Here is a 22,812-nt window from a genome sequence, read left to right on the forward strand (position 1 = left end):
CCAAAAATGTTTTTGTTCTAATAGGGAGTGAGGTTATGAAGATATGCTGTGAGGCTTTCCATGCATTGAACACTTGTAATACGTCAGGTACAGTGGAACTTGGGGCTCAGTGAGGTTAAAAGTTGCTAAAGTCATAGGACGCATCTGAACTCAAGCTGCAAAGCCCAAGCTCTTCGCTTTCTGCTGGCTCATCCCAGTATCAGGATATTGCGTCATAAGAGGCTTTCAGATAACTACAGAGGGTGATAGCAGATACTCTGTTGGCTTGGGGGAGGATGTGTAGTCATCTAGGATAAGATGTCCTATGTGGACAGATAAGGGAGAAAGGTCTCTCTAAGCTGAGCATTTTGCAAGGACTTTCATGGTGGGCAGCTCAGAGCATGGAGGGAATGAATGCACTCAACCCCTGAAGTGGAGGTGAGGCTAGCGATTCAGGTTTGGGCTCAGGAGCCATGCCTAGGTATTTGGATTTACCTTGTAAGGGTGGGAAGCTGCTTTAGGGTTCTGATGAAGAGTATATTGGGAATAGAGCTGTCTGTTGTCAAATACGATGAGCTAGGGGCTGAGCAGAGAGGATAATGGATCAGAAGGAATAAAAGCGAACATCCAGTTAGGAGACTGTGACGGTAGACCACTGGAAACATCCTACAGACAGGACTGATGGATGTTACCATAGAGGACAGAAGAGCTGAAGAAAGGAGCTAAGCGGGGTTTCCATGAGAAGAGAGCAAAAGGCATAGGGATCGAGACTGAGTAGCTGGAAAGAAAAGGTCTATGAATATGCTGGAGGACTACAGGAAAGCAAAGGGCCTCATCCAGCTCTGTGAGCTTCAGAACAGCTCCAGGTCAGAGCTCCAGGCAATGGAGGTGAATGATCAAATGCAATTACATGGAAAAAATACTAACATAAATAGAATTACAGAAAGAGAGATTGTTTCCAATTATTTTATCATAAGTGTAATTTCATTTCTAGTACGTTTTGTGGGGCTAGGGATGCAGCTCAGTTGGCAGGATGCTGAATTAGCATGCCCAGAGGCCTTGGTTCAATTCCCAGCAGTAAGTATAGCGAGCATAGGGGTGGTCCCAGGCAATCTTTACACTTGGGAAGCTGAGACAGGATCAGAAGTTCAAGGCTTTGGCTATATTGTCAGTTTGGAGGACAACCTGGGACACATGAGACCACATTTTAGTAAATGAATGGATTTCCCCATTCTCTTCGAAGCACTGCACTGTCCTTTTTCTCCCCAGGCACAGCAGCATGCTGAGATGAGCACTACGGGCTGGGTCGGAAGAGTAAGTGTTCTGCGTTACGGATTTTGTAATATTTCCAGACTGCTGCTCAGAGCTAGTTAAGGTGCAACTGTCCCATAGTAAGGCACTATGTTGCCACTGATAGAAATGTGAGTTGGCCCACTTCTCAGAGTGTTAGCTGTGCTTCCTACGGTGACTGGACTGCATAGCCAAACAGGTAAAGGGGCAAGCGGCACATTGAGATCAAGGGCACAACTGACAGAACAAAGCCTGTTCTCCAGGTCAGCTGATGCTTCCAGGCATCTGAAAGGCAGCCACTCCTGAAAGGCCACCAGGATGCCAGACGTCGTCTTTGACCCATTGCTTGAGTTCTGCACTTTCAAGTCAGAAAACATTTCTTAACGCAGCCTGGACTGCAGCCACGAGGAACAGAACCTACCCTATACTGTGCATGGCACACCTCTCTGGGGAACGACATCACATCCGTGTGCGTGCACACGTTGGTAGGCACTCTGAGGAAGAGCTTTATCTGGGAAAGCAGGGTGACCCTTGGAGACTCACAGCTTGGCTCTGTTTCCATCCCAGCACACGTGAATGCACTACCAGCCTCCCGAGTCTGAGACCAGGGAAGAAAGCACAGGGGGTGGGGCTGCAGGGAGGGATTCTATCCACTATGACACCTTGCGTGACAGGTGAAAACTGACCAGCATCCTACTTCTATGACGACGTCTATTCATCCTTCTTTAAAAGGGAAACAGTGACGCAAGCATTGTAAACATTTCCCGTCTTCTGGGTGAGAGAGGTGAGGCTTCGGTCCAGGAAGACGACCCCTTTCTTCTGGGCTGGAAGCTACCATGCATTCACATGTCCTTTTTCTCCCGGCGCTGATTGGGCAGAGGGGAGGGGTTTGCCAACATGAAAAGTGGTCTCCTCCATGGCAAGAGACACGCTACACTTCCTCACGACTCTTTGAAAAAAATATGTTTTTTCCTCTCTGTATTTAACCAGACAGATGCCACTTTTCACACATTTCTTCTAGGCTCAACTCCATCCAGGGGAAACAGGGAAATGTATTAAAAAGATAAGGCTGTGAACATAGGTCTAGAGAGGGGAATGTGTTTGAGAGCTCTGTAATGAGAACACCAAGTGTACTGCACGCCTCAGCTTGCTCCCTAAATGAATTCACTTTGAATCACTAAATAGAAGAGGCAAGCCTTTTCCTTCCTTCCCCAAGTGGGAGCTGATGGGAGAGGAAACGCCGAGGGCAAAGAGAACCAACAATTTAAAAGACCATCCCCTACCTGCTCCAAGTGTAACGACGAAATAGAAATTAAAACGCAGCGTGGTCCTTCTAGGCTGAAAGAGACGCTCTTCTATTTAAACATTATTTTCAGAGCGCTATCTTTTATTGAACTTTTTTTTTAAATAAAAATTTTGTTCTACATTTCCACGTAACCATTTTTTTTCTTTGTAAATTATCGATCATCTTTAGAAAAATGAAAAGGCTTAGGATAAAACTAACTATATGAATGCTTCCATGGGGACTCTATAACAGATATTCCTGGTGGCATCCAGTCTAGAAGCAGTTAAAGACTATGTCTGACTTTAAAGAAAAAAAAACAAGACACATACCTGTGTAAAGTAGGGATGAAAACTTCCCCATACTACAAACCACTTCCAACCCGAAACACTTAGACAGTAAGCCGTTTTCTAGAAAGTGTACTTGTGACATCAAGGAAGTTCCCTCTTTAAACAGAAGTAAATGTTAGGTTGCAGGCCCATAGGGGTGGAAGTCTCCATTATTATTCTCATGAGAAATGTCCCAGAACAACGGAAACACGTCGATGTGACCAATAAACACTGCAGGCATTTCTCTCTTCATTCTCGTGTATATTGCCACCAAATGATCCTGAGTTTGCCTTCTGTTCCATGTTTTCTAGTTAGGAAGACTTTCATTTCCAGACCCTCCACTGAAACTCAGGTACTAGAGAGGCCTTCCACACCCTGGAGTATGTCCTGAGATGAGACTGATGCTGTGATTATTATTATTAATTATTATTATTATTATTGTTATTGTTATTATTATTATTATTATTTTGCTCTGTTGTCTAGTTTAGGCCCGCAGAGCCCCACTTCACCTCTGATGGTAACAATTTCTATAAGATCATCAGCGACAAGGATGGCTACAAACACATCTGCCACTTCTCCAAAGACAAAAACGTGAGTGTACTTTTACAGCAGATCCTAAGCTGACCTCTTTCCCCAGCTAGAACGACATCATTTGGTGACATTGAGCGATGTGTACCAATAGACTAATTCAGATTCTTCAGTGGTGTACGGGACACAGAGGAATAGGACACTGGTGCCCGCAATGCGACCTCATAGTTATTTGAGTTCCTGATACGGATAACACTACTGAACTTTGATAGGACAGTCTAATAAAGCTCATATTTAAAATCCCAATCAGGACTGCACATTTATTACCAAAGGAGCCTGGGAAGTCATTGGGATCGAAGCTCTGACCAGCGATTATCTGTGAGTATATTCTAATAATCAGTAAATAGGCTGGAAACCCGCACATTATAATCACACCCTCTCACAGAAATGCGGGAAAATCTCCCACAAAGAGTAGTCGATTTGGAATGTGTTCAATCCTTTTTTTTTTTCCCTTTTTTAACATACGGAAGCCTTAATGATTTTCACATATGCTCAGCAGACTTGATACCATGCCACCAAGCAGTTCTACCTCTTAGTCTTACCTGCTTTGCACTGGAGAGGCTGCAGCCTCTCTGGGCCACCCCGAATGGCTGCAGGGTCGTTCTGGCATCCTGTTAATGTCAGACTTACATGGACTCTATGAGAGACTGAGAAAGACAATTTTATCTGCTGGTGTTTGGCCTTACTCTTTGGAACATGGAAAGCGTTGTTTAAGTGCCTATGACAGTATACATGAGCTGTTAGCAAGAGGCATGTTTCTCTCGATTGGGCTCCTGGGCTCTTCCTTTACTGGCCTCAGCACAGAGGAATTTACCATTTCCCAGAGCAGTTTCTGAAGACTTTGCACAAGGGGCCCCACCACTCTCCAGAATATTCATCCCCTACATCCATGCAGTGTGTGCTATAAAAGAGAAAAGACAACACAGGATTGGTACTTGGGGCTGGGGGCTTTTGATTTCAAGCTAGTGGTCCAGACATTTTTTCGTATAAAAGCCCCCCTTTACGTTGTTAATCACCACATCTACGCAGGAAGAACTCCCGGAATTCCTATCCTGGACTGTTTAAAGGAAGTGTCTGCATAGGGAAGAGGGAAGGAGGTAGCTCTGGGGTGGGGTGGAGGAGCAGAGCAGCCAGTGCAGACAGGGGCACACACTCGTGCAGGACAGCCGTGTGTGTCTCTGCCTGGGGTCGGAAAACAGGGGATGGACTTGACATTTCTGTAAGACGTGTTCAATATATATTGCCTTTGCTTTCCTCTCAGGTTCTACATTAGTAACGAAAATAAAGAAATGCCGGGAGGAAGAAATCTCTATAAGTAAGAGTGCTGTCTCTGATGTCTTGTCCTAACTGATATTACACTGGAATTGTCATAAGTACTTCTATTTATCAGTAGTATATAACTAAAACAATGGCTTTTTAAGGTGTTTATGGGCGCTTCCTAAAAATGGGAGATAAAAGTTATTGTGAATTAATGCATGTATTTTATGATGAAGAGAAAGAACCTAGAGGGTCGCTTTGGCAGTCTGAGTCTACTGAAACCAGAGCATGGCATCGTTTAGCTTCTTCCTTCTGCCTAGCCTTTGATGAAGCAATTAATCATCACTGTTGGTTTTCCAGAATTCAACTTACTGACCCTACAAATGTGAAGTGTCTTAGTTGTCACCTGGATCCAGAAAGGTGTCAGTATTATTCGGTGTCATTTAGTAAAGAGGCAAAGTACTATCAGCTGAGATGTTTGGGTAAGTTTGCACCGGCTGTGAGGAAGAGAGGATGACTGGTTTGTGGGCGCTCCTGACCCTACTGTCCTGAGAGAGGTGGTCCTAAGGATGTCTTCCCAACACCAAGGCTTTCATCTCTCCTCTACCTCTTTGCCTTTGTAAATTTAGGAGCCCTCGAAGACACCTCAGCCCTTTCCTAACCAATCATGTCATGTAATGCGTGTTCATTACCTTTTCTTCCCTCTGAGTTTATTCTTATACACCCACATGTTACAGGTTTTGAATGATTATTTTATACATTTGCCCCTTAACTTAATAAGAAACTGTGAGTGGTGCCTGTCACCCAGGACATGCCCTGCTCTGTCCTCGATTGAGTTCGGTACTGTTAGTATTTATTACAAGGCAAGAAGCCTGGGCAAGGGCAAGGGGAGGCACAATGGCAGATTCAAGTTGCACAGTAAGTTCAAAGTACTCTAAAGGAATTCTCCTGAATCCCCCTTCTAATGTTGTGCCAGACTGCGTTTCAAAATGAGAGAAGGAATCTAGATATTCTAGAAAGAATAAATAGTCAATGGCAAAGGGGAACTTGGCACTAGTTATCCTGTTTTTTTTTTTTTTTTTTTTTTTTCTCACTGGTGTGTTTTATTATGATGCATTTCTTTAGTTTTCTCTACTATGGCTACATTTTGCTGCCATTTTTGAGTATGACTTTACACTAGGCACTTTGCTAAAAGTTTAATATTTAGGATCTTATTTAAATCTTAATAAAACTTTTCAAAGTACATATTATCCTCATGTGAAGACACATTGGCCTGACTTATCCAGAGAGTCAGCCAGGATTCAAACCTAGGTCTAGCATTGCCTTCGCTGTGGTTTTTCAAGCAAATATAAACATTAAATCTATCATTTTAGATGCGTTAAGATCAAATAGCTCACAAGAGAGTTTGCGATACATTACCTTCCACTCCACTGCTGCCACAGTTGGGATAAATAGTGAAGATACGGGCTTGCGAGAAAAACACTTTTAAATGCCAGAAAGAGGCGGCTTATCCAAGTCAGGCACTGCAGGTGTACTGCCTAGCTCACAGACTCTCCTGAGTGGGCCTGTGAGGGGTGAGAGGGAACTCGTCTCCTCCATGCGGAGCTGGCTCCGGAGCTCAGGGCTTGAGAGGTGGTCTGGTCAGCGTGGGGTGGCAGACAGGAAGTAGAGAAACAAGCGTAAGCTCTCATTTCAGCTGGCTGATGAGAAAAGCGGGCATGGAGATGGCAACCTGCCTCAAATGCCCAGCAGGGCAGAGGTCGTTTTTCTACCCCTTTTACCTGAGACCTGTACCTTTCTAGGAATTCATTCTTTACTTGATTGCAGTCATTTTTAAGAAAATAAAAGTGGGGGTGAGGAGGAAGCAGCTAAGCTTCTGATCTACTGCGATAGCTCTTTTGTGTTCTGCCAGAGGGTAATAGCTGGTGTGTTGGAAAGCTCACGTATGCATGCCATACTCGTCTAAAGCATCTTTTTCACTGATTGCATCCACAGGCCCTGGTCTGCCCCGCTATACTCTGCACCGTAGCGCCGATGATACAGGTATTTTGCTATGTCTCACCCTCCGCTGGCTTGTAGGAAAGCGTGGGTCAATAGGACCAATATGAGATTTTTCCTTTGCGTTAGTGTCTTAACAGTGATTTGGACACAAGCCTCCCTACCTGAAGTGTGCACAACCCCGTCGCTGCGCTGCACACATATTCACTCTTGCATCACGCGATCTAAATTCTTTTCACTGTTGTGAGTTATTGCTGTTTCGTATACTTGTTTTCACTGTTGTGAGTTATTGCTGTTTCGTATACTTGTTTAGAGCTACGAGTCCTGGAAAACAATTCTGCTTTGGATAGCATGCTACAGAATATCCAAATGCCTTCAAAAATATTGGACTCCATTACTTTGCATGAGACAAGTAAGTTAAATTTCTTTTGGGATAGTGTTTTTTCATGGAAGATAACAATAAAATATAAATAATGTGACAATTTGGTCTGAAAATATGTGTTTTTGTGTATGAATCTAATTTAAAAGGTTATTTTTTCTATGAAACACTCTATCTCAAGAACTACTACTTTTGCTTTTTTGTATGTTTTAAAATAGGAATCTACATAAAATTTATTCTGTTGAGAGAGCACTTGGGGCAAATGTACTATTGCTAGGTCAGCTCACGCAGTTGATGAGTCTGTCCCACTAGTAAGCATTAGTTGTAAAGTGAAATCACACCTGATACATTTTATCTTTGAACTCTAGAGTTAGAAAACGCCCAAGATGATTATGGTAAAATTTGAGGTTGTTTCTAAAGTATTCAAACTTCAGGTTTTTTGTTTGTTTGTTTGTTTTTCTGTTCTCTTTCCTTTTCCTAGTTGGCTCAGGACTGGGTGTGGAATAAGCATGGAATACTCTCAGGCACTATTGGTCAAGATGTTAAAAAAAAAAAGGATTATTTGAGCTAGAAATGCTTTTTTCTGTTCAGATTTTTTTCCCCCACTGAGAAACAACAACTTATGGGAAGGAGAGAAATAAATCATAATTGGTAGAGTTTAATTTTTAAGTTTAGCATAATGGGATTATGTGGAGCTGAAGAGATGGTTCAGCAGTTGGGAGCAGCAGGGACCCAGAGTTCAGTTCCCAGCACGCATATCTGGTGGTTTCCACAGGTAACTCTAGCTCCAGGAATTCCAACCCCCTCTTTCGGATTCCCAGGGCACCTGCTCTTGCTGGCACACAACCACAGACAGAAACACAGACACACATAACTTAGACCAATAAAAAAATAAAATGTTTTTAAAGAGGAAATGAAAAAAGTTATTCAACTCCTGTGATTTGTAATCAGCAGGACAGACCCTGCCTGCAAGACAGAATAACTTAACCTGCTGCTCAAATTGAGTGTGTGTGAGAATCACCAGGGCCCTTGCTTCCAGGCGCCTTCTGACCCAGCAGGGTCCCTGTGCCTGAGACATCTTGAATGTAGAGAGTTCATTTTGACAGCCTGGTGCAGCGTTCTGCAGGAAATATGGAGATGGAATTCTATTTCTGTGGGCACACAGCGGGGAGTCCTTAAGGTTTTAGGGCCAGCGAGGCCACATGGTTAAAAAGAAATTTTCATAGGCACTGACAGAACAGGGGAGGGGAATCCATTGGGCTATAGTCATTTGCACTACAGGAAAGCCGGGACTGAGACAAGGCCTGAGAGAAGAGACCAGGGAGATGAGAACTCCTCCTCATAGAAATATTGCACATTAACAAAAAGATCGAGTTAAAAATCCCCTCTAACTGGCGAGTGCTGACCAGACAAGAGAGACTGAATAGTGATGGGTGTATGTATGAAAAATACCAGTCAGTTTGCATGATAGTTATTTAATATTTGATTAAAATTATAGTAAAAAATTAAAAATTTTCTTCTTACTGACACATTGCATAGAAGCACAAAAATTAGTATAATATAATATAATAGTATTGGACTACTGAATCTTTTCTCCAAATAATTATAAAATCAATCAAGAAACAAAAAGGAAATTAAATGCAGGAAACATTTCTAGAGGCTACAGTTGTTTTGAGCCTGCAGTTTAAATCCTCCTGAATATGTGGAATTCTGTTTAGATTTATTAGGCTTATTACTTTGAGAGCAAAGAGAGCTGATTCATTATTTTGAGATAAATTTTTTATTAAGCTGCTGTCATTAAGCACAGGGGTTTCAAAGGACCCAGGGAAGAAGAGCACAGAGAATACGCAAGGCAGTTTGTTCCCCAGAAACTGTCTTCGTTCTGTGAAAGACGGAGCTGAAATTGGGACTCTGCTTTGCGGTCTGGGATGGCAATAGGAATTATATATATAAAAAAAAAAGCTATTAAATCAGAATTTTTAAAAGGAGAGTTATGGCCGACTACAAATTCTAAACAGCTTCAAGGAAATTCAAGAAGAGGAAAACATTTGGGAGGAAAATTTAGAACGTAAACAAGCAAGATAGCTAGAGAAGATGCCAACGAACTGAAGCATGAAAACAAAACATTAGGAATCCGAAAGTGCGCTTGTGTTTTGCAAGGCGCTGGTGGCTCTCATGGCTGTATTAGAAATCACTTAATTGTTTCACCACCAGAACAACCAGCATTTATGAACCAAAGAGAGTGTTTTATATCTTAAAAACATGATCCTAAGCTGACCTTTTCCTTTTTCTATCCAATTTAACAAATTGTTAAACTCTAGACACAACATTACTGAGAAATAAGGAATGAAATCTCACATGAATAATTATTTTTGCCACGCTAATTAATCTTTCTGTTTGTTTAGAATTTTGGTATCAAATGATCTTGCCTCCTCATTTTGATAAATCCAAGAAATATCCTCTACTCTTAGATGTGTAAGTATCCAAGAGGGTATAATTAGCAGTCAACTGCCATACTTCTCTGTGGGCACGGATTCATGAACTATTACACCACGGTTTCTGTTCCTTCCTGCATCCCGGACCACTATTTCCTCTTCCCATTTTCTACTCACAAATCCCATCCTATGCTTTCTCCAGACTTAACGGACAAGATAGACACTTCTCTCTGTCATAATCATATGGTTTGCTTTGCTCCCCAGAAGTTTAAGGCAGTACCATTGGCATTTCCAAACCCTTACCTCCAGCCTTGCTCTGGACATCGTAGCGAGCTAGAGAATGGCACTTTTGGTCTACCAAGTTTCCATGGTTGATGGGGCCAAGAAAATTCATGTTCCAAATTAAAAGAAAAAATGTTTACTCATATATGAATGCGTGAATACGGTCTCCTGTTTAAATTTAGAATGCTACATCATCTAGTTTAAAATTAAAATAATGTGATATTTTGTTGAAATGGAAGTTCTTTCAAATTCCATCTCCAAGAAAAGGCAAGAACATGTTGGTAGAGGCACGCGTGCAGGACTTGCCTGTGGTCTGTGGGGTGGAGACAGCCAATGAGTAGGAGCCAGATGAGGTAGGAGGGAGCTATTATTAGAGAAGGTCTGTATGTACCCTGGAGTCATGTAGCCTGTGCCGAGACGACATTGAAAGAAGCTGCAATGAGCTCTAGGGATCATCCCTTAGCACACCAAGGAGCTGCTGAAGGTTGCACGCATGGCTACATGTGTGGCATATTCGAGGCTGTAAAGATTGCAAATACAGGGTGTTAAAATTCTTGGAGTGCCGAATATTATACCTACTTCAAGTCTGTATTTCTTTATCATTGAGGTTGGAAGGATTAGTTTTTTTCAAACTATGGTTCTTTCTACCATGATTTAAGAGTCTCAGTGTGAGCAACAGCACACAAGATCTTTAGGAGAATGCAAAGCACATGATGCTCCTGTCGGAGTCCTTAAGGAAAACCCCAACCTAAGAATAAATCTGTAGACTGGAGTGTAGAGACTGGAATGTAGAGCTATGCTAACTGTCATTGTTATTTTTATAAGGCAACTTCCCCACTATTTGATTAATTACTACTTCTATTTCTAATATTACCTAGTACTTAAAATGTAGAATATGTTTGACAATAATGTTCAAATGCAAATCTTAGGGATGTGCTTAAAGGAAACACACAGTCATAAATAGTCATGTCGTCAAATTTAACGGACTCATCCTTGATAACCCAAAGGTTACTCTGCTTTTCAGGCTCCTGGTCCATAGGAGAAAAAAATCTTTGTTTAATTTGGGAAAACAATAAAGTCATACGTGGTGCATCTTTTCACAGATATGCCGGTCCCTGTAGTCAAAAAGCAGATGCCGCCTTCAGACTCAACTGGGCCACTTACCTTGCAAGTACAGAAAACATCATAGTAGCCAGCTTTGATGGCAGAGGAAGTGGTTACCAAGGAGATAAGATCATGCATGCTATCAACAGAAGACTGGGAACATTAGAAGTTGAAGATCAAATTGAAGCAGCCAGGTATGTAACTAGAGATGAACTCAAGCATTATTTACTGCTCTCCTCACCTATCCATCTGTCTGTCCATCTGTCTGTCTGTCTGTCTGTCTGTCTATTTACAAGTTGTAAAATATGAAGAATGGGAAGTTTTGTGAGGTGAATATGTAATTCTTCTTTTCTGTAGGTTTTTAGTGCAGATAATTTATATAGATGAAAACATGTGTCACTATAGATTTCCATGAAGTTTTGAGAAGGCTTTTTCTAAGTTTGTTTTTATATATAACTCAAGAATGGAAGTTGGCATATAGACTACCATCATCTAAGAGTGGAGCCTGGAGACCCATGGAACACACGGGTAAACTGAGGGACGAGTGGACCAAGTTAGTTAGATTTTCAGTCACTGTGATAGGATGTCTGGCAGAAGGGACTTGAAGGAAGAAGAGGACAGGTTTGTTTGGAATTGTGGTTTGGATGATTTCGATCCACTGTCCATCCTTACGTAGATCGGTTAGGGACAAACTACAGTGTTCTCAGCCCTTTCTTCTGTGTATTTTGCTGACTATAATTTCAGCCAGTGATTATCACGCCACATACTGAATGCTAGGCAGTCCTGAAAATTTCCCCCAAATAAACTAGTCTTTCACAATTAAACCCAGCTTCCCACATGGGCCAAAGGTAGACAAGTCCTTGACTACAGTTAAAGCAAATAATCTTCGGTTAAATTCTTAATGAATTCCTTTCCCCATGTGACTCCCAATGAACAGTGTTTGCTGCCTACATTCCTATCCGCACCCTGATTTTCTAATCTTCCCACCACAACCGCTCATTAACTCCTGCTAACATCATTCCAGCTGCCTCCTCCAAACAGTTCCCCTAGATTTCTCTTCCAAAAGTTTCCGGACGATGAGATGTGACAAGTAACAGCAATGACCCTAGCTATCTCTTGTACCAATGTCCAGTGTCAGTGAGATTTTCATTGCAATCACAAAGTCCATGACTAAACAACTTAAAAGGTGGAATTATTTACTCTGTACCGAGATTTCCAAGATTTCCACCCATAGTCTTTGGCTCTGTTGTTCGTGGGCTCATGGTGAGGTAGAAAATCACAGAAGTAAAACTTTTGAGCCTAGTGGATCAGCAGGCAGAGTTTTCTCCTCTCCCTGTTCTTATTCCTTCTGGGCCCTAGCTGCTGGGAAGATATTGCCCACATTCAGTGTGGTTCTTCCCCTGTTGGCTGTTTCCCCATAGACACACTCAGCCATTTCTCAGTACAACCAAATTGAAAATTACATTTAACCACCACGCTGACTAAATAGTTGAACCCATCACTTACAGTCAAAACTAAGTGATAGGGAAGTTGTGTATGCATTCACCATCTAGAGAGTCATAACTATGGAACCCAAGGAATAGCTCCTAGAGTCTGGATAAGGGTGACTCTCCTATGTGTAGAACACAGCTGTCATGAATCACAATTATAAGGGCTTCATTAAGTATGAAAACCATCTCACTCGGGCCATCCCACAGAGAAACAGAAACTGAAGTGTTTTGAACTAAAAGAGAGGAACATACTATGACAGGCAAATGGCTTTAAGCTGTAGGGAGGGGTATGCTTATTTCAAGTAACAAACAAACAAACAAAAAACAAAACAAAACAAACAGAATTTGTCAGGGTGAGGTAGGCTTGGAAGCCAGTCCATTCCAGCTCTTCTGTTCCATTGAATTCAGCTGGTTAATTGGATATGTAACCTTTGGGTTTCCAGCCATTTGCACAGGTGTTTGGAGACGTCTAATAAATGGGTGGTTTGAGACAGTGTTGTACAATTACGGATTGAGAAATGCAAAATTATCAATGGATGACCAGTGCGTTGAGAACAATACCTTTAAGGAAAATTAACCAAAGAAAAGAAAAAATGTTAGATGAATATTCCTAACTGAACGAAATTCCCTTGTGCCAAAGTTAATTACTGGCCATTTTCTTTAAAAAGTGGAAGAAATTTTAGGTTAAAGAAAGGATAAATTAGAGGTTTCACTATTGTAAAATTAAATTTCTATCTAGCAAGACTGGTCATCTTTCTATGAGATTTGAGTTATAAAAGTTCTAAAATTACCAAATTCAGTATTTTTAAAACAAATCCCATTTAAGATAATACTGACAGGCAGTATTACCTATACAATGGAACACTGTTACAGCAAATGAATGGAACCAAATGCAGCAACATAAGTGAATCTCAAAACAACGCTAAAGGAAAGAAGCCATGCACCAATGTTTATGGGAAGTTCAAAATCAAGTACAAACTCAGGTCCGTTTTTATGGAATGCAGCAAAAAAGAAACATTTTAGTTTATTTTCCCTTTCTAGACAGGAAAATGACCACCAACCTTGAAAGAGTATGCACTGTCTACTTTGTAGCGGTCTATCACCCTGGGCAACCATGACTCAGCCCCTATTGATAGATCCTCTGTATTTAAAGGTATCGATTGACAGTGAGAAAAGTTGAAAAGTGCTCTGAATTCCTTCTGGTATCACTTCACTTTGCAGTCCTGGACATGCATCACCAATTGAACACAGAATCAACTGTCCATGAATGCAAAGACCTCCATAGCTCCGGTAACACCACAAAACTACACATTCTATTTGCTAGACTTCCTTAAGAAAAAAAAATAAAAAAAGACTTTTGTTCTAAGGCTAAGATTAGGAAATAGGTGTATAAAACAAAGTTCATTTTTTAAAACCTGGATTTCAACTCCTGACACAGTTTGGTGGCAAAGATATTCCTTAATCCATCAAAGAAAACCCATTTTCCTTTAATGGTACTGTGCTTGCTAATCAACACCCAGTACAGGATTTGGTTTTGATTTTATTTGGTATTTAAATTCTCAGGTAAGAGTCCCGGCACAGCTCTAAGCCCTCCTCAACTCTTCTCTGTGCCCTTGTAATTTTTCTTCTATTGCAGGAAGGGTAACCACTTTCAAACTGAAAAACATCTGGAGAGATTTAGATTCAATTATGTAAAGAAAAGTGCATCTGGGCTGCAAATTTTTATATAAAGCTGTGAAAAAAACTGCCAGGATTTGTTTTCTGTGAAACACACACACACACACAGAGAGAGAGAGAGAGAGAGAGAGAGAGAGAGAGAGAGAGAGAGAGAGAGAGAGAGAGAGAGAATTTTATGGACTCAAACGCAAACCTTGTTCATGGAGCTCTGATGTTTAACAGGGAGGTCATTTATCACAGGTGTTTCTGATGACTGGCCCTGCTTCCTCTTAGTTTGTCATAGATGGAAGAGTTAACACATGTTAGGCCATCACAGTTGTGTGGTTAGCTTAGCTTTCTCTATACCGTGGAAAACTGATTTGTGACCCTCTTTTGTGTGTTTTAGAGAATTCTTAAAAATGGGATTTGTGGACAGCACCCGGGTTGCAATTTGGGGCTGGGTGAGTAGTGTGTTGTCTTTTGTGTCTCATTGGCTCATGAATTTGTAGGCACTCCTTCGTGAGTAGAAGCCCGTGCAGGTTAATTCTTTGAATGCAAATATTTGGAGATGAAATCATGTCTGTCAAGCCTTGGGCCTTGGAGCAGCAGGCTTCTGGAATCTCTACTGAGCTAGACGCGCGCGCGTACCTCTGTTCCTTATGATGAGATAAAGAGCCAAGAGCAAGAGTGGGGAAGGAGGGTGGGGGTGGGCAGAAGAGGGAAAAAGAAAAAGAGAACAGGAAAGGCATTGGGGAGGGGCAAAGCTTATTCACCAGCAAAGGTTTTCTGATGTACTGTTTTTATTTATTATTTCCTTTAATATCTATGGTCAACGGAGTCCACTATATGTCCCATGCTTGTTTTCTTATCTCTGCATGAAGGGACCAGGATTCTCAGAGTGTGTTCTTTAGATACTGCCCAATTAAAGCCAATTTAAGCCTCCTATAGCATGCTTTCTATCTCTAAAGAGGCACAGTATATAAAGACGTGAGAAATGTGGAACTGTGACTCGCTTACCATATGTCCTTATTCCTTTACCTCCACAAAAATAACTGTTTCCATTCCCTAGTCATATGGAGGGTACGTAACCTCGATGGTCCTGGGATCTGGAAGTGGCGTGTTCAAGTGCGGGATCGCCGTGGCACCTGTGTCACGGTGGGAGTATTATGGTATGTAACTGCTGCTCTAGCCACAGAACTATTAAGTGTTGACCTTAACATTCCCGTGAGAAAGTCATTCCTTTTTTAGTTTTCTGTGTTTCTATGGAAAATAATAGGCTGATTCCTTTCTGTGGCTCTTTATAAGAGATGTGTAGGGTGGTCTTATCCATTCTGTTGTTATTCAAGCTTGAGGGCTACTGTGTGTACCTATACATTTAATTTCTTATCAACAAACCTGTTGCCAAAATTTTTAAACAGCCTCTGTGCTACATTTCTCAAATAAATGTTTCTTTATCTTTATTCAAATTTGATTTGGGACTTGACATATTAATAGAGGAAAGGAGCTTCTGAATGAAGATCAAATATGGTTGGGTGTCAGAGGAAGAGAAGATGGGAACAGATGCTTTTCCAGGGTGCTTTGCTTTCCTACTGTCTTTAAGTACTAGAATATCATCCTCAGCATGAGCTAGATCACACAGCATCATTCTTCTGAGACTACAATACCCAGGGAAAGACTTGGCAGAAATGAGCGCCGAGGGCTGGGAAGGAGATGCAGTGTTTTATAACACCCTCTCTGACCTCACTGAAGTTCTTTTCGTAGTAGTAATGAGAACAGAATTGTTGATAAAGAAAATGGTCATTGTAGTCATATCCTAATACACGGTAGCACCAGTCCTTTGAAAACGCCTCTTTGAAAGCCTCTCCATGTCAGGGAAGCCAATGTGCAAAACATCTCTAGCTTTCTGCTAAAAACTTGGCAGGTGCAGTTATAATTTAATTTGCACACAATGGAGTTGTTTTCATGTGGTATTTTTGTTTGGAATTAATTGTTCTGCTGGATGGTTTGTTTCTGGAGACCTCTGGTGGTCAATAAAATAAAAGAGTAGCCTCTGTGAGGTTGCAGACGTGTAAGAGAAGTTCATTAAATGCACAGTAGCAAAAAAGAGCTTTGAATATATGTGTTAATTTTCACAATTTCATTTAAAATTGCAAATAAGGAATATGGAAGTGGTGTTTCAAGACATTGTTCTAAAATTTCACAACTAAATTATGTAACTCTGTATATTTTTTAAAAAAATATATACTTTTTAATTTTCAGATCTTAATGTACATGTAAATGTGGTTAGCGTAGATAAGAAAGTGGCGTTATGCTCTAGGATTAGCATATAGAAGGCTGTAGAATAGATGCTGGGGAAAATTATATTTTTCTCTTGAAGACACTGTCCACCTATCAAATAATACAAGTCAGGTTGTTAATATTTGACTCCTTAAGTTAAAATGTACATGAAAAGTTTATTACCTTGTGTTTTTAAGTGTCCTTTAAGACATTATATTTTTATGGGAGTGTTCTCTGCATACATAAAATTATACATACTCTGTATTCATTTTAAGCAAAATAGTAGATATTACTATCATTTAGGAGGGAAGGGAGATAGTAGTAGAAAAGCAAAGACTCTTCAGGGTGTTTTTAATTTATGCCTCAGCCGTCCAGCAGCATGACAGTGTTGAACTTAAGCAATAAAAGAATGTAAAGAATTCGTGGAATTAATGTCAACATGCTTGCCCAAGCCAGCGATAGTCAAGCACAGAGGCAATACATGGTTTCTACATTTATTTACTCCAACCTGACCTTTTGAGGAGACAGCTTTTAAAACATCACAGAAGCAAAAGAAATCAGATCCAGAAAGACAAATAACACATGATTTCCTTGACTTGTGGAACCTAGAATCAACATTAAAATACAAAGGAGCATACATATGACAAAAGTAGAAAGGCAACTCTCTGGGAAAACCAAGGAGACAAGTATTCAGTAGGAAGGGAACAGGACCGGTGGTGGGCTCAAAGCAGGTGCAATACAGGATGTACTTGAATGGGATATCTTTATTAAACCAACTACTTTGTACAATCAATAAACACTAACAGTTAAAGCGACAACAACAGCAATCAAACTATTTATGCAGCAAATTCCATCAGTGATCTTTTAGCATAAATATGTAATATAAAATTTCATCTTTTTTAGTTGAGTAAAATTATGTTTAATTACCCAAAATAACCAAACCAATTGTACAACCTGTTATTCCACCATATTTATATATAAAGGAACTTATGTCAGTTGAGCAGACAGATATTAATATAATCTGTTCACAGTGCTCAAGTGTTACAGCACCAAACTTGAGACCTCCCCAAAAAGTGAGGGGAAACAAATGCTTAACATGAATTATGATGAAGCAGCCGTGTCAATATGGACTGTTAAATGCATTCTTTTTTATCAGAGTGAATCTCAACCTGCCTAAAATATAAGGTTTAAGTAAGCCACTAGTAATTCATTATTGTTAGGTATTCCCCAATGGAGATAGATTATCACACCGTAAGGTGTGTGATTATCTCAGTATCACAACGTTCAAGATAACCGAGGCACTAGATAGAGGACTTCCATTGAGTGACTGTCTCTGCGCATTTGACCTGCAGGTCTATTGCCAATTGTGTTTCAGGTTGTCTAGTCTGTGCTCCCCTGCCCTGAAGCAGAGGGCTGAGTGCAGAAGAGTCAGTGCTGTGGAGAAGTCCTGAGGGAGAGTGGGTGGTGTGGGCATCAGCAGCTCAGGCCGTATTAGCAGGGGTGGGCTGGAAAGATACTTTCAGGAGGTAAGGCACAGGAGGACAGGTAAAGTAAGGTAACAGATGTAAGAAACATTGTTATTGGAGGAGCTGATCCTCTCTTCTTCTTTCCCATTACAGACTCAGTGTATACAGAGCGCTACATGGGTCTCCCAACTCCAGAAGACAACCTTGACCATTACAGGGTAAGAGACAAAGAGCTGTGCCAATCATAGAACTCCGTATAAATGGTTTAAGAACGTCCTAATTGTATCTATTTTACAAAAAAAAAATATTATTTCCAACAAATTTCTTGTTAAAAAGAAAAAACACAGGTGGTTTAGAGATCCTCCAATAGCTTCCCTTACTATATTTTGCATAATTACAGTCGTTATCATATGCTATATAGGTCACAATATGCATTCATTTGGAAATACAAAGCAACATCAGATAATTACTTTAATTATAAAAATTTCAGTTTAGAAAACATGTCAAATCCAGCATATTCTTTTAGGACCCAGAAGATTTCTTAAAGCCTTTAGCAAGATATTAAAATTTTTGTGATGTGATAATAGTTAAAAAGGTAAATGCATGCCTATAATTTTCTTACTCCTAGCCAACTATGTAAATTTTTAATGCGGCGTTTGCCGAAAGCAGGTGAGGTGGCATGTGCCGTGGAGCCCTGTCCGTGAATCACTAAAGAGCTTCCGATGGTGGGAGAAACAGCAGGCAGCTTGCTCTCCAGAGAAAGTCGCATTTGAAACGTGACCTGGCTGCAACTGTCACTTGCTGTCACTGCTAGTGTGGAGGGCACAGCAAAGCTGTGTGGATGCCATCCTGGTGCGGCCGTATGAAACAGCACTGCTTTGACGCTTTTGAAACCTTACTGATTCTGTGGCTGTCTTAGTGGAGGAAAAAAAAATGTAAGCTAGCTTAAAGCTTTCTGATAACAAGGAAAATCATCTCAGACGTTTCCCGTCTCCAAAGAGGCCCAAAACTCTCCCTGGGAGAATGAATTCAAGAGAAAGAAAAACAAGAAAAAATGTCAACACAAAATTTTCTGTGTTGTGACTCTTACTACATAGGCCTAACTATACATTGCTCTGGGCAGTATATGTACACATGTAAGATGCCATCATTGCTACTGCGGAGTCTGAAACCATCTGATCAAAACACAATGAGTTCAAAGTCTCTATGTTTGCAAGATATGTGTGTGTGTGTGTGTGTGTGTGTGTGTGTGCATAGGTGTGTATGTGTATATATATATAGGTGTGTATATGTGTAAGTGTGTGTATGTACATGAATGTGTAAGTATGATGTGTGTATGTGTATTTTGTATGTGTGTGTATGTATGTATAATAAGTAGCTTTTACCTGCCACTTTCAACTTAGTTATTAAGCTTGTGTATGCAGGAAGACATGTTTGTGTTAGTGTCTGTGTGGTTTTTTTTATATGTTTCTGAGACATGCCAGAAAAGTAATCTGAAATTAAGATGGCGTACTAGACATCTTTACCTAAAAAAAATCCTCATAATCGGGGTATTTTCTTTCTGTCAGAGGTCTCGTCTACTACTGCACACTGCGTTCTTTCACTCCATCTTCTCCACATCCTATAATCTGCCTCAGACATTGTTTGCTTTATTCATAACTACAATGCACTGGCAAATGACCCGGCTCCCTTTATAACAACAGCCCAGTTCGTATACTCTTGCTGTGCCTTCCCACAATTCAGTCCATGCCACACCCTGCTAGCACATTTACATACACGCACATGTACATATATATACAAGCACACACACACACACACACTGCTTTAATGGCACTCTCCTGTGTACCCAGCTAAATCCAGTCTTCGGTGTTTAGTAAAGGAGTCACCCCTTCTTCTCACATGGACCTGGTTTAAGTGTCAGAATCTGTATGTCTGTAGCTGCCATTTTATGACATTGCTATGGGTCCCTTATACATGGACTGTCATTTGTCCCCCAGCCCCATGTGTGAGGAGCATCTCTCTGTGTAAAATCACGTTGGTTTCTTTGTGGACTGTGAACTCTCAACATTACACACCTTCCGCATTTCACTCCTTGGTTGTCCTAGAAAGGACACTCACACATAAGCCTACAACTTACCTTGACTCAATAAAGAAAGTTTTAAAGGGAAATACTGCAATAACAGCTGTATTTCTCCATCACTTTTCTCATTTGGATGCTTGAATTTTTCTTATTGATTATCCAACCTGGAAGATGGTTTTCTTGGCTCCATCAAAGCACCGAAAGCCCCTGGACATGCAGAGGTTTACTGCCTAGAATTCTAACTCCTGGCTCTGAAGAATAGTGAATAAGAAGTCAAAGCATTCATTTTAGAATGCCCCATTTGAAGAGCCAATGGGGCCGGAGGCACAGGGTTAAGTCCAAACCCTGGCAGCAAAGGATGCCGGCACTTGCCTTGCTTCTTTAGAATCCACACCCGTCGTATCATACATTTTCTCTCCACCAGCTCTCTCTATGGAGGACTATCGGGTAGCAGTTTTTATCTGCCACTTTATGCTTCTTTCTCCAGTCTTTCTATAGGTTCCTCTTTCCCACACCAATTCTCCCTTCCCCTGACTCTACCCCCCACGGTGGTGGCCACTTCCATTTCTCCCCTTAGGTGTTCCCTGCATGAGGTAGTCATGTAAATAGAAGTCACTTCCTCCTGCCAATGGCAACACACGCACACTGAGTGCACGAAGTCACTCTCTCACTTCGCTGTACAGATGGCACCCGAGGACTGTTTAAGCCTTCCACGCCAGGAGTCGGGTTTTCTTGGCATGAAATTCATTGCTGGCAATGGACACATTAAAACTGCCAGTACCAGGGAGCTAAAGGTTCCCAATGTGTTACTCAGAGGAATTATCCGGGAGGGTGATAGCTAAGGTGGGCAGGAGAAAGTGAGGCAAATGCATCCAGGGAATCATCTCTACCCTGCTCAATTGCTTCCTCTAAGCATGGAAGACATAATCTGTGTGGGGATCTGAAGCAGAGTGGAGAACTGAATCTACGTGCCTATTTCTGGTGCACAGCAGGCTTTAGAATAAAGCTGCCCTCCTTTGTTTTTTAAATGAGCCTGTGCTTTTGTCTCTGGCAAGAATATATTCAAAGATGCTATTTTCCTCCAAGGCCCCAGCTGCCCCTCTGGACCCCACCATCTTACTACTTTTCTTTCCCAGGTTTGCTCGCTCTCTCTCTCTCTCTTTCTCTCTCTCTCTCTCTCTCTCTCTCTCTCTCTCTCTCTCTCTCTCTCTCCTGCACTAACTCTTGAAAAGACATGAGAGCTAATTCAATAATTCCTGAAAGGTTTTGTCACTCTGTGCATTTCCATGGGTCAGGAAAATATTTTGAAAGAAATTCCCGTTCAGTCAGGACTCTCCTAGCACATGCAGAATTAGGAAGGCGCAAAGTGCGCAGTTGTGCAATAACTAAGTCCGTATCCTTAGCTAAGAAGCCCTTGATGCATAGAGCTACAGAGTTTGAAAGAGAATATAAATTTCAATACAACCCAGATGGGATGGTTCGGTCTTAGGGGATACATGACCTAGACGTTGGAGGATCCCAAACTTCCAAGAGGAACACACCTTGTGAATTTGGGCCCTTTTTCTACTCAGGAAAGAGATGCCAGGCGAATTGTCAGGGTGTGCCCTGCTCAAAGCTCATGTGTCAACCCTTTGGGGAGTCATATTCCTGCATGGCTGATCCCTCCCAGTGGGGACATTATTTCCTGTTCTCTAGAAGTTACCACAAAGATTGAGGGATCCTGTGAAGCTTAGACTCAATACTCAATGCGGTGATACCTGCAGTGACCCCCTAAGATTGTTTAAAGATTATCACCCATCTTTGGCCAAGTGACAGGGCAGGAGCTCTTTTAAAGGCTCCAATGACCTCAAGGAGGAACCCCTAAGGAGCTGGACCCAGAGAGGTGAGAAGTCTGAGCTAATGAACAGTGTCATTCTGCGGAGGGCAGATCCTCTCTACACAGTCTCTGTTCATAACAGATAGAAATGGCAACAAAGTTAAGAAATCAGACAACCAAGGAGGCTACTCTACCTCTAGTATCAACAAGCCAGCAGAGGTGTTATCACACACCTCAAGGTGTGGAAGCCTGACCAAGCGGTGAACAATTTCTCAAAGCCCATCTGAAGTCAGAACTGCAAGGCATTAACTCGGAAGAGACTTCCATTCACTCGCTCAAAGGGTCTGGCATTTGATAATGTTCAAAAGTTTACTCCTTATAGATAAGAAAAAAGTAAAAACACTGGGAAGAGGAAGGGTAGCCAAACATGAACTTGAACACCATACAGTATCCAATATGTATGAAAAAGACGAGAAACTTCTAAATTGTGCTGGTGGAGCCTGAGAATCTACATGTCAGAAGCTGAAGGAAGGGGTAGAGGAGAAGTCAGAAATCTAGAATTTTACACTCCCCCAACCAGTTAGACCTGTTATTCATTTGTTGTGCTAGTATAGCTAGACTCTGTTCTAAGGTCTTTACATGTATTATCAGCTTCAAGTCTCCATAAAATACTCTGAAACAGGATAGTTATTCTGATGACCACCATTTTATTGACAGGGAAACTGAGACACTGAAATAGTAAGCAACATATGTATGCTGAGGGTTCTAAAAGGAAGAGGACACTATCTGAGCCAGGGAAGAAGGGAGGGAGAAGACACAAGGAAGACCAGAGAGGTTCTCAACAGATTATTATGTGAGGGAGGGGCCTTGAGGCCAACAATGACAGGGAGAAAGGCTTCCTAGGACCTCTGAGATGGATCCATTGACTTGCACTATAGCTCTGGAAAGAGTCGACCAAATGGTGACCAATAAATATGACAGGGACGGGGACTGGGGAAGGGATTGTCTTGTGAATAAACAGAGAAGTAGAAGACCAAGGGCAGGAGGAGTGGGGCCCCAAGTCCTGATCCCTGCTGCCAAGAGGAGAGGGCAGCCTGGAACACA

The 22,812-nt window shown here is 41.4% G+C and overlaps 1 protein-coding gene across 1 annotated transcript in view; it reads left to right on the plus strand.

The window, feature by feature from the left end:
- Dpp4 (dipeptidyl peptidase 4) overlaps positions 1-22,812 on the plus strand; it is a 78,595-nt gene that overhangs the window by 47,871 nt on the left and 7,912 nt on the right. Inside the window, exons 13-24 of the mRNA XM_057754952.1 lie at positions 1,249-1,293; positions 3,364-3,471; positions 3,719-3,786; positions 4,730-4,783; positions 5,086-5,207; positions 6,721-6,768; positions 7,037-7,135; positions 9,508-9,577; positions 10,923-11,117; positions 14,476-14,530; positions 15,139-15,238; positions 17,966-18,030. Coding sequence (XP_057610935.1) covers positions 1,249-1,293; positions 3,364-3,471; positions 3,719-3,786; positions 4,730-4,783; positions 5,086-5,207; positions 6,721-6,768; positions 7,037-7,135; positions 9,508-9,577; positions 10,923-11,117; positions 14,476-14,530; positions 15,139-15,238; positions 17,966-18,030 — 1,029 coding nt within the window. The remainder of the gene's footprint in view (positions 1-1,248; positions 1,294-3,363; positions 3,472-3,718; positions 3,787-4,729; positions 4,784-5,085; positions 5,208-6,720; positions 6,769-7,036; positions 7,136-9,507; positions 9,578-10,922; positions 11,118-14,475; positions 14,531-15,138; positions 15,239-17,965; positions 18,031-22,812) is intronic.

This window comes from Chionomys nivalis, chromosome 22, assembly GCF_950005125.1.
Source record: "Chionomys nivalis chromosome 22, mChiNiv1.1, whole genome shotgun sequence".
Lineage (NCBI taxonomy): Eukaryota > Metazoa > Chordata > Mammalia > Rodentia > Cricetidae > Chionomys > Chionomys nivalis.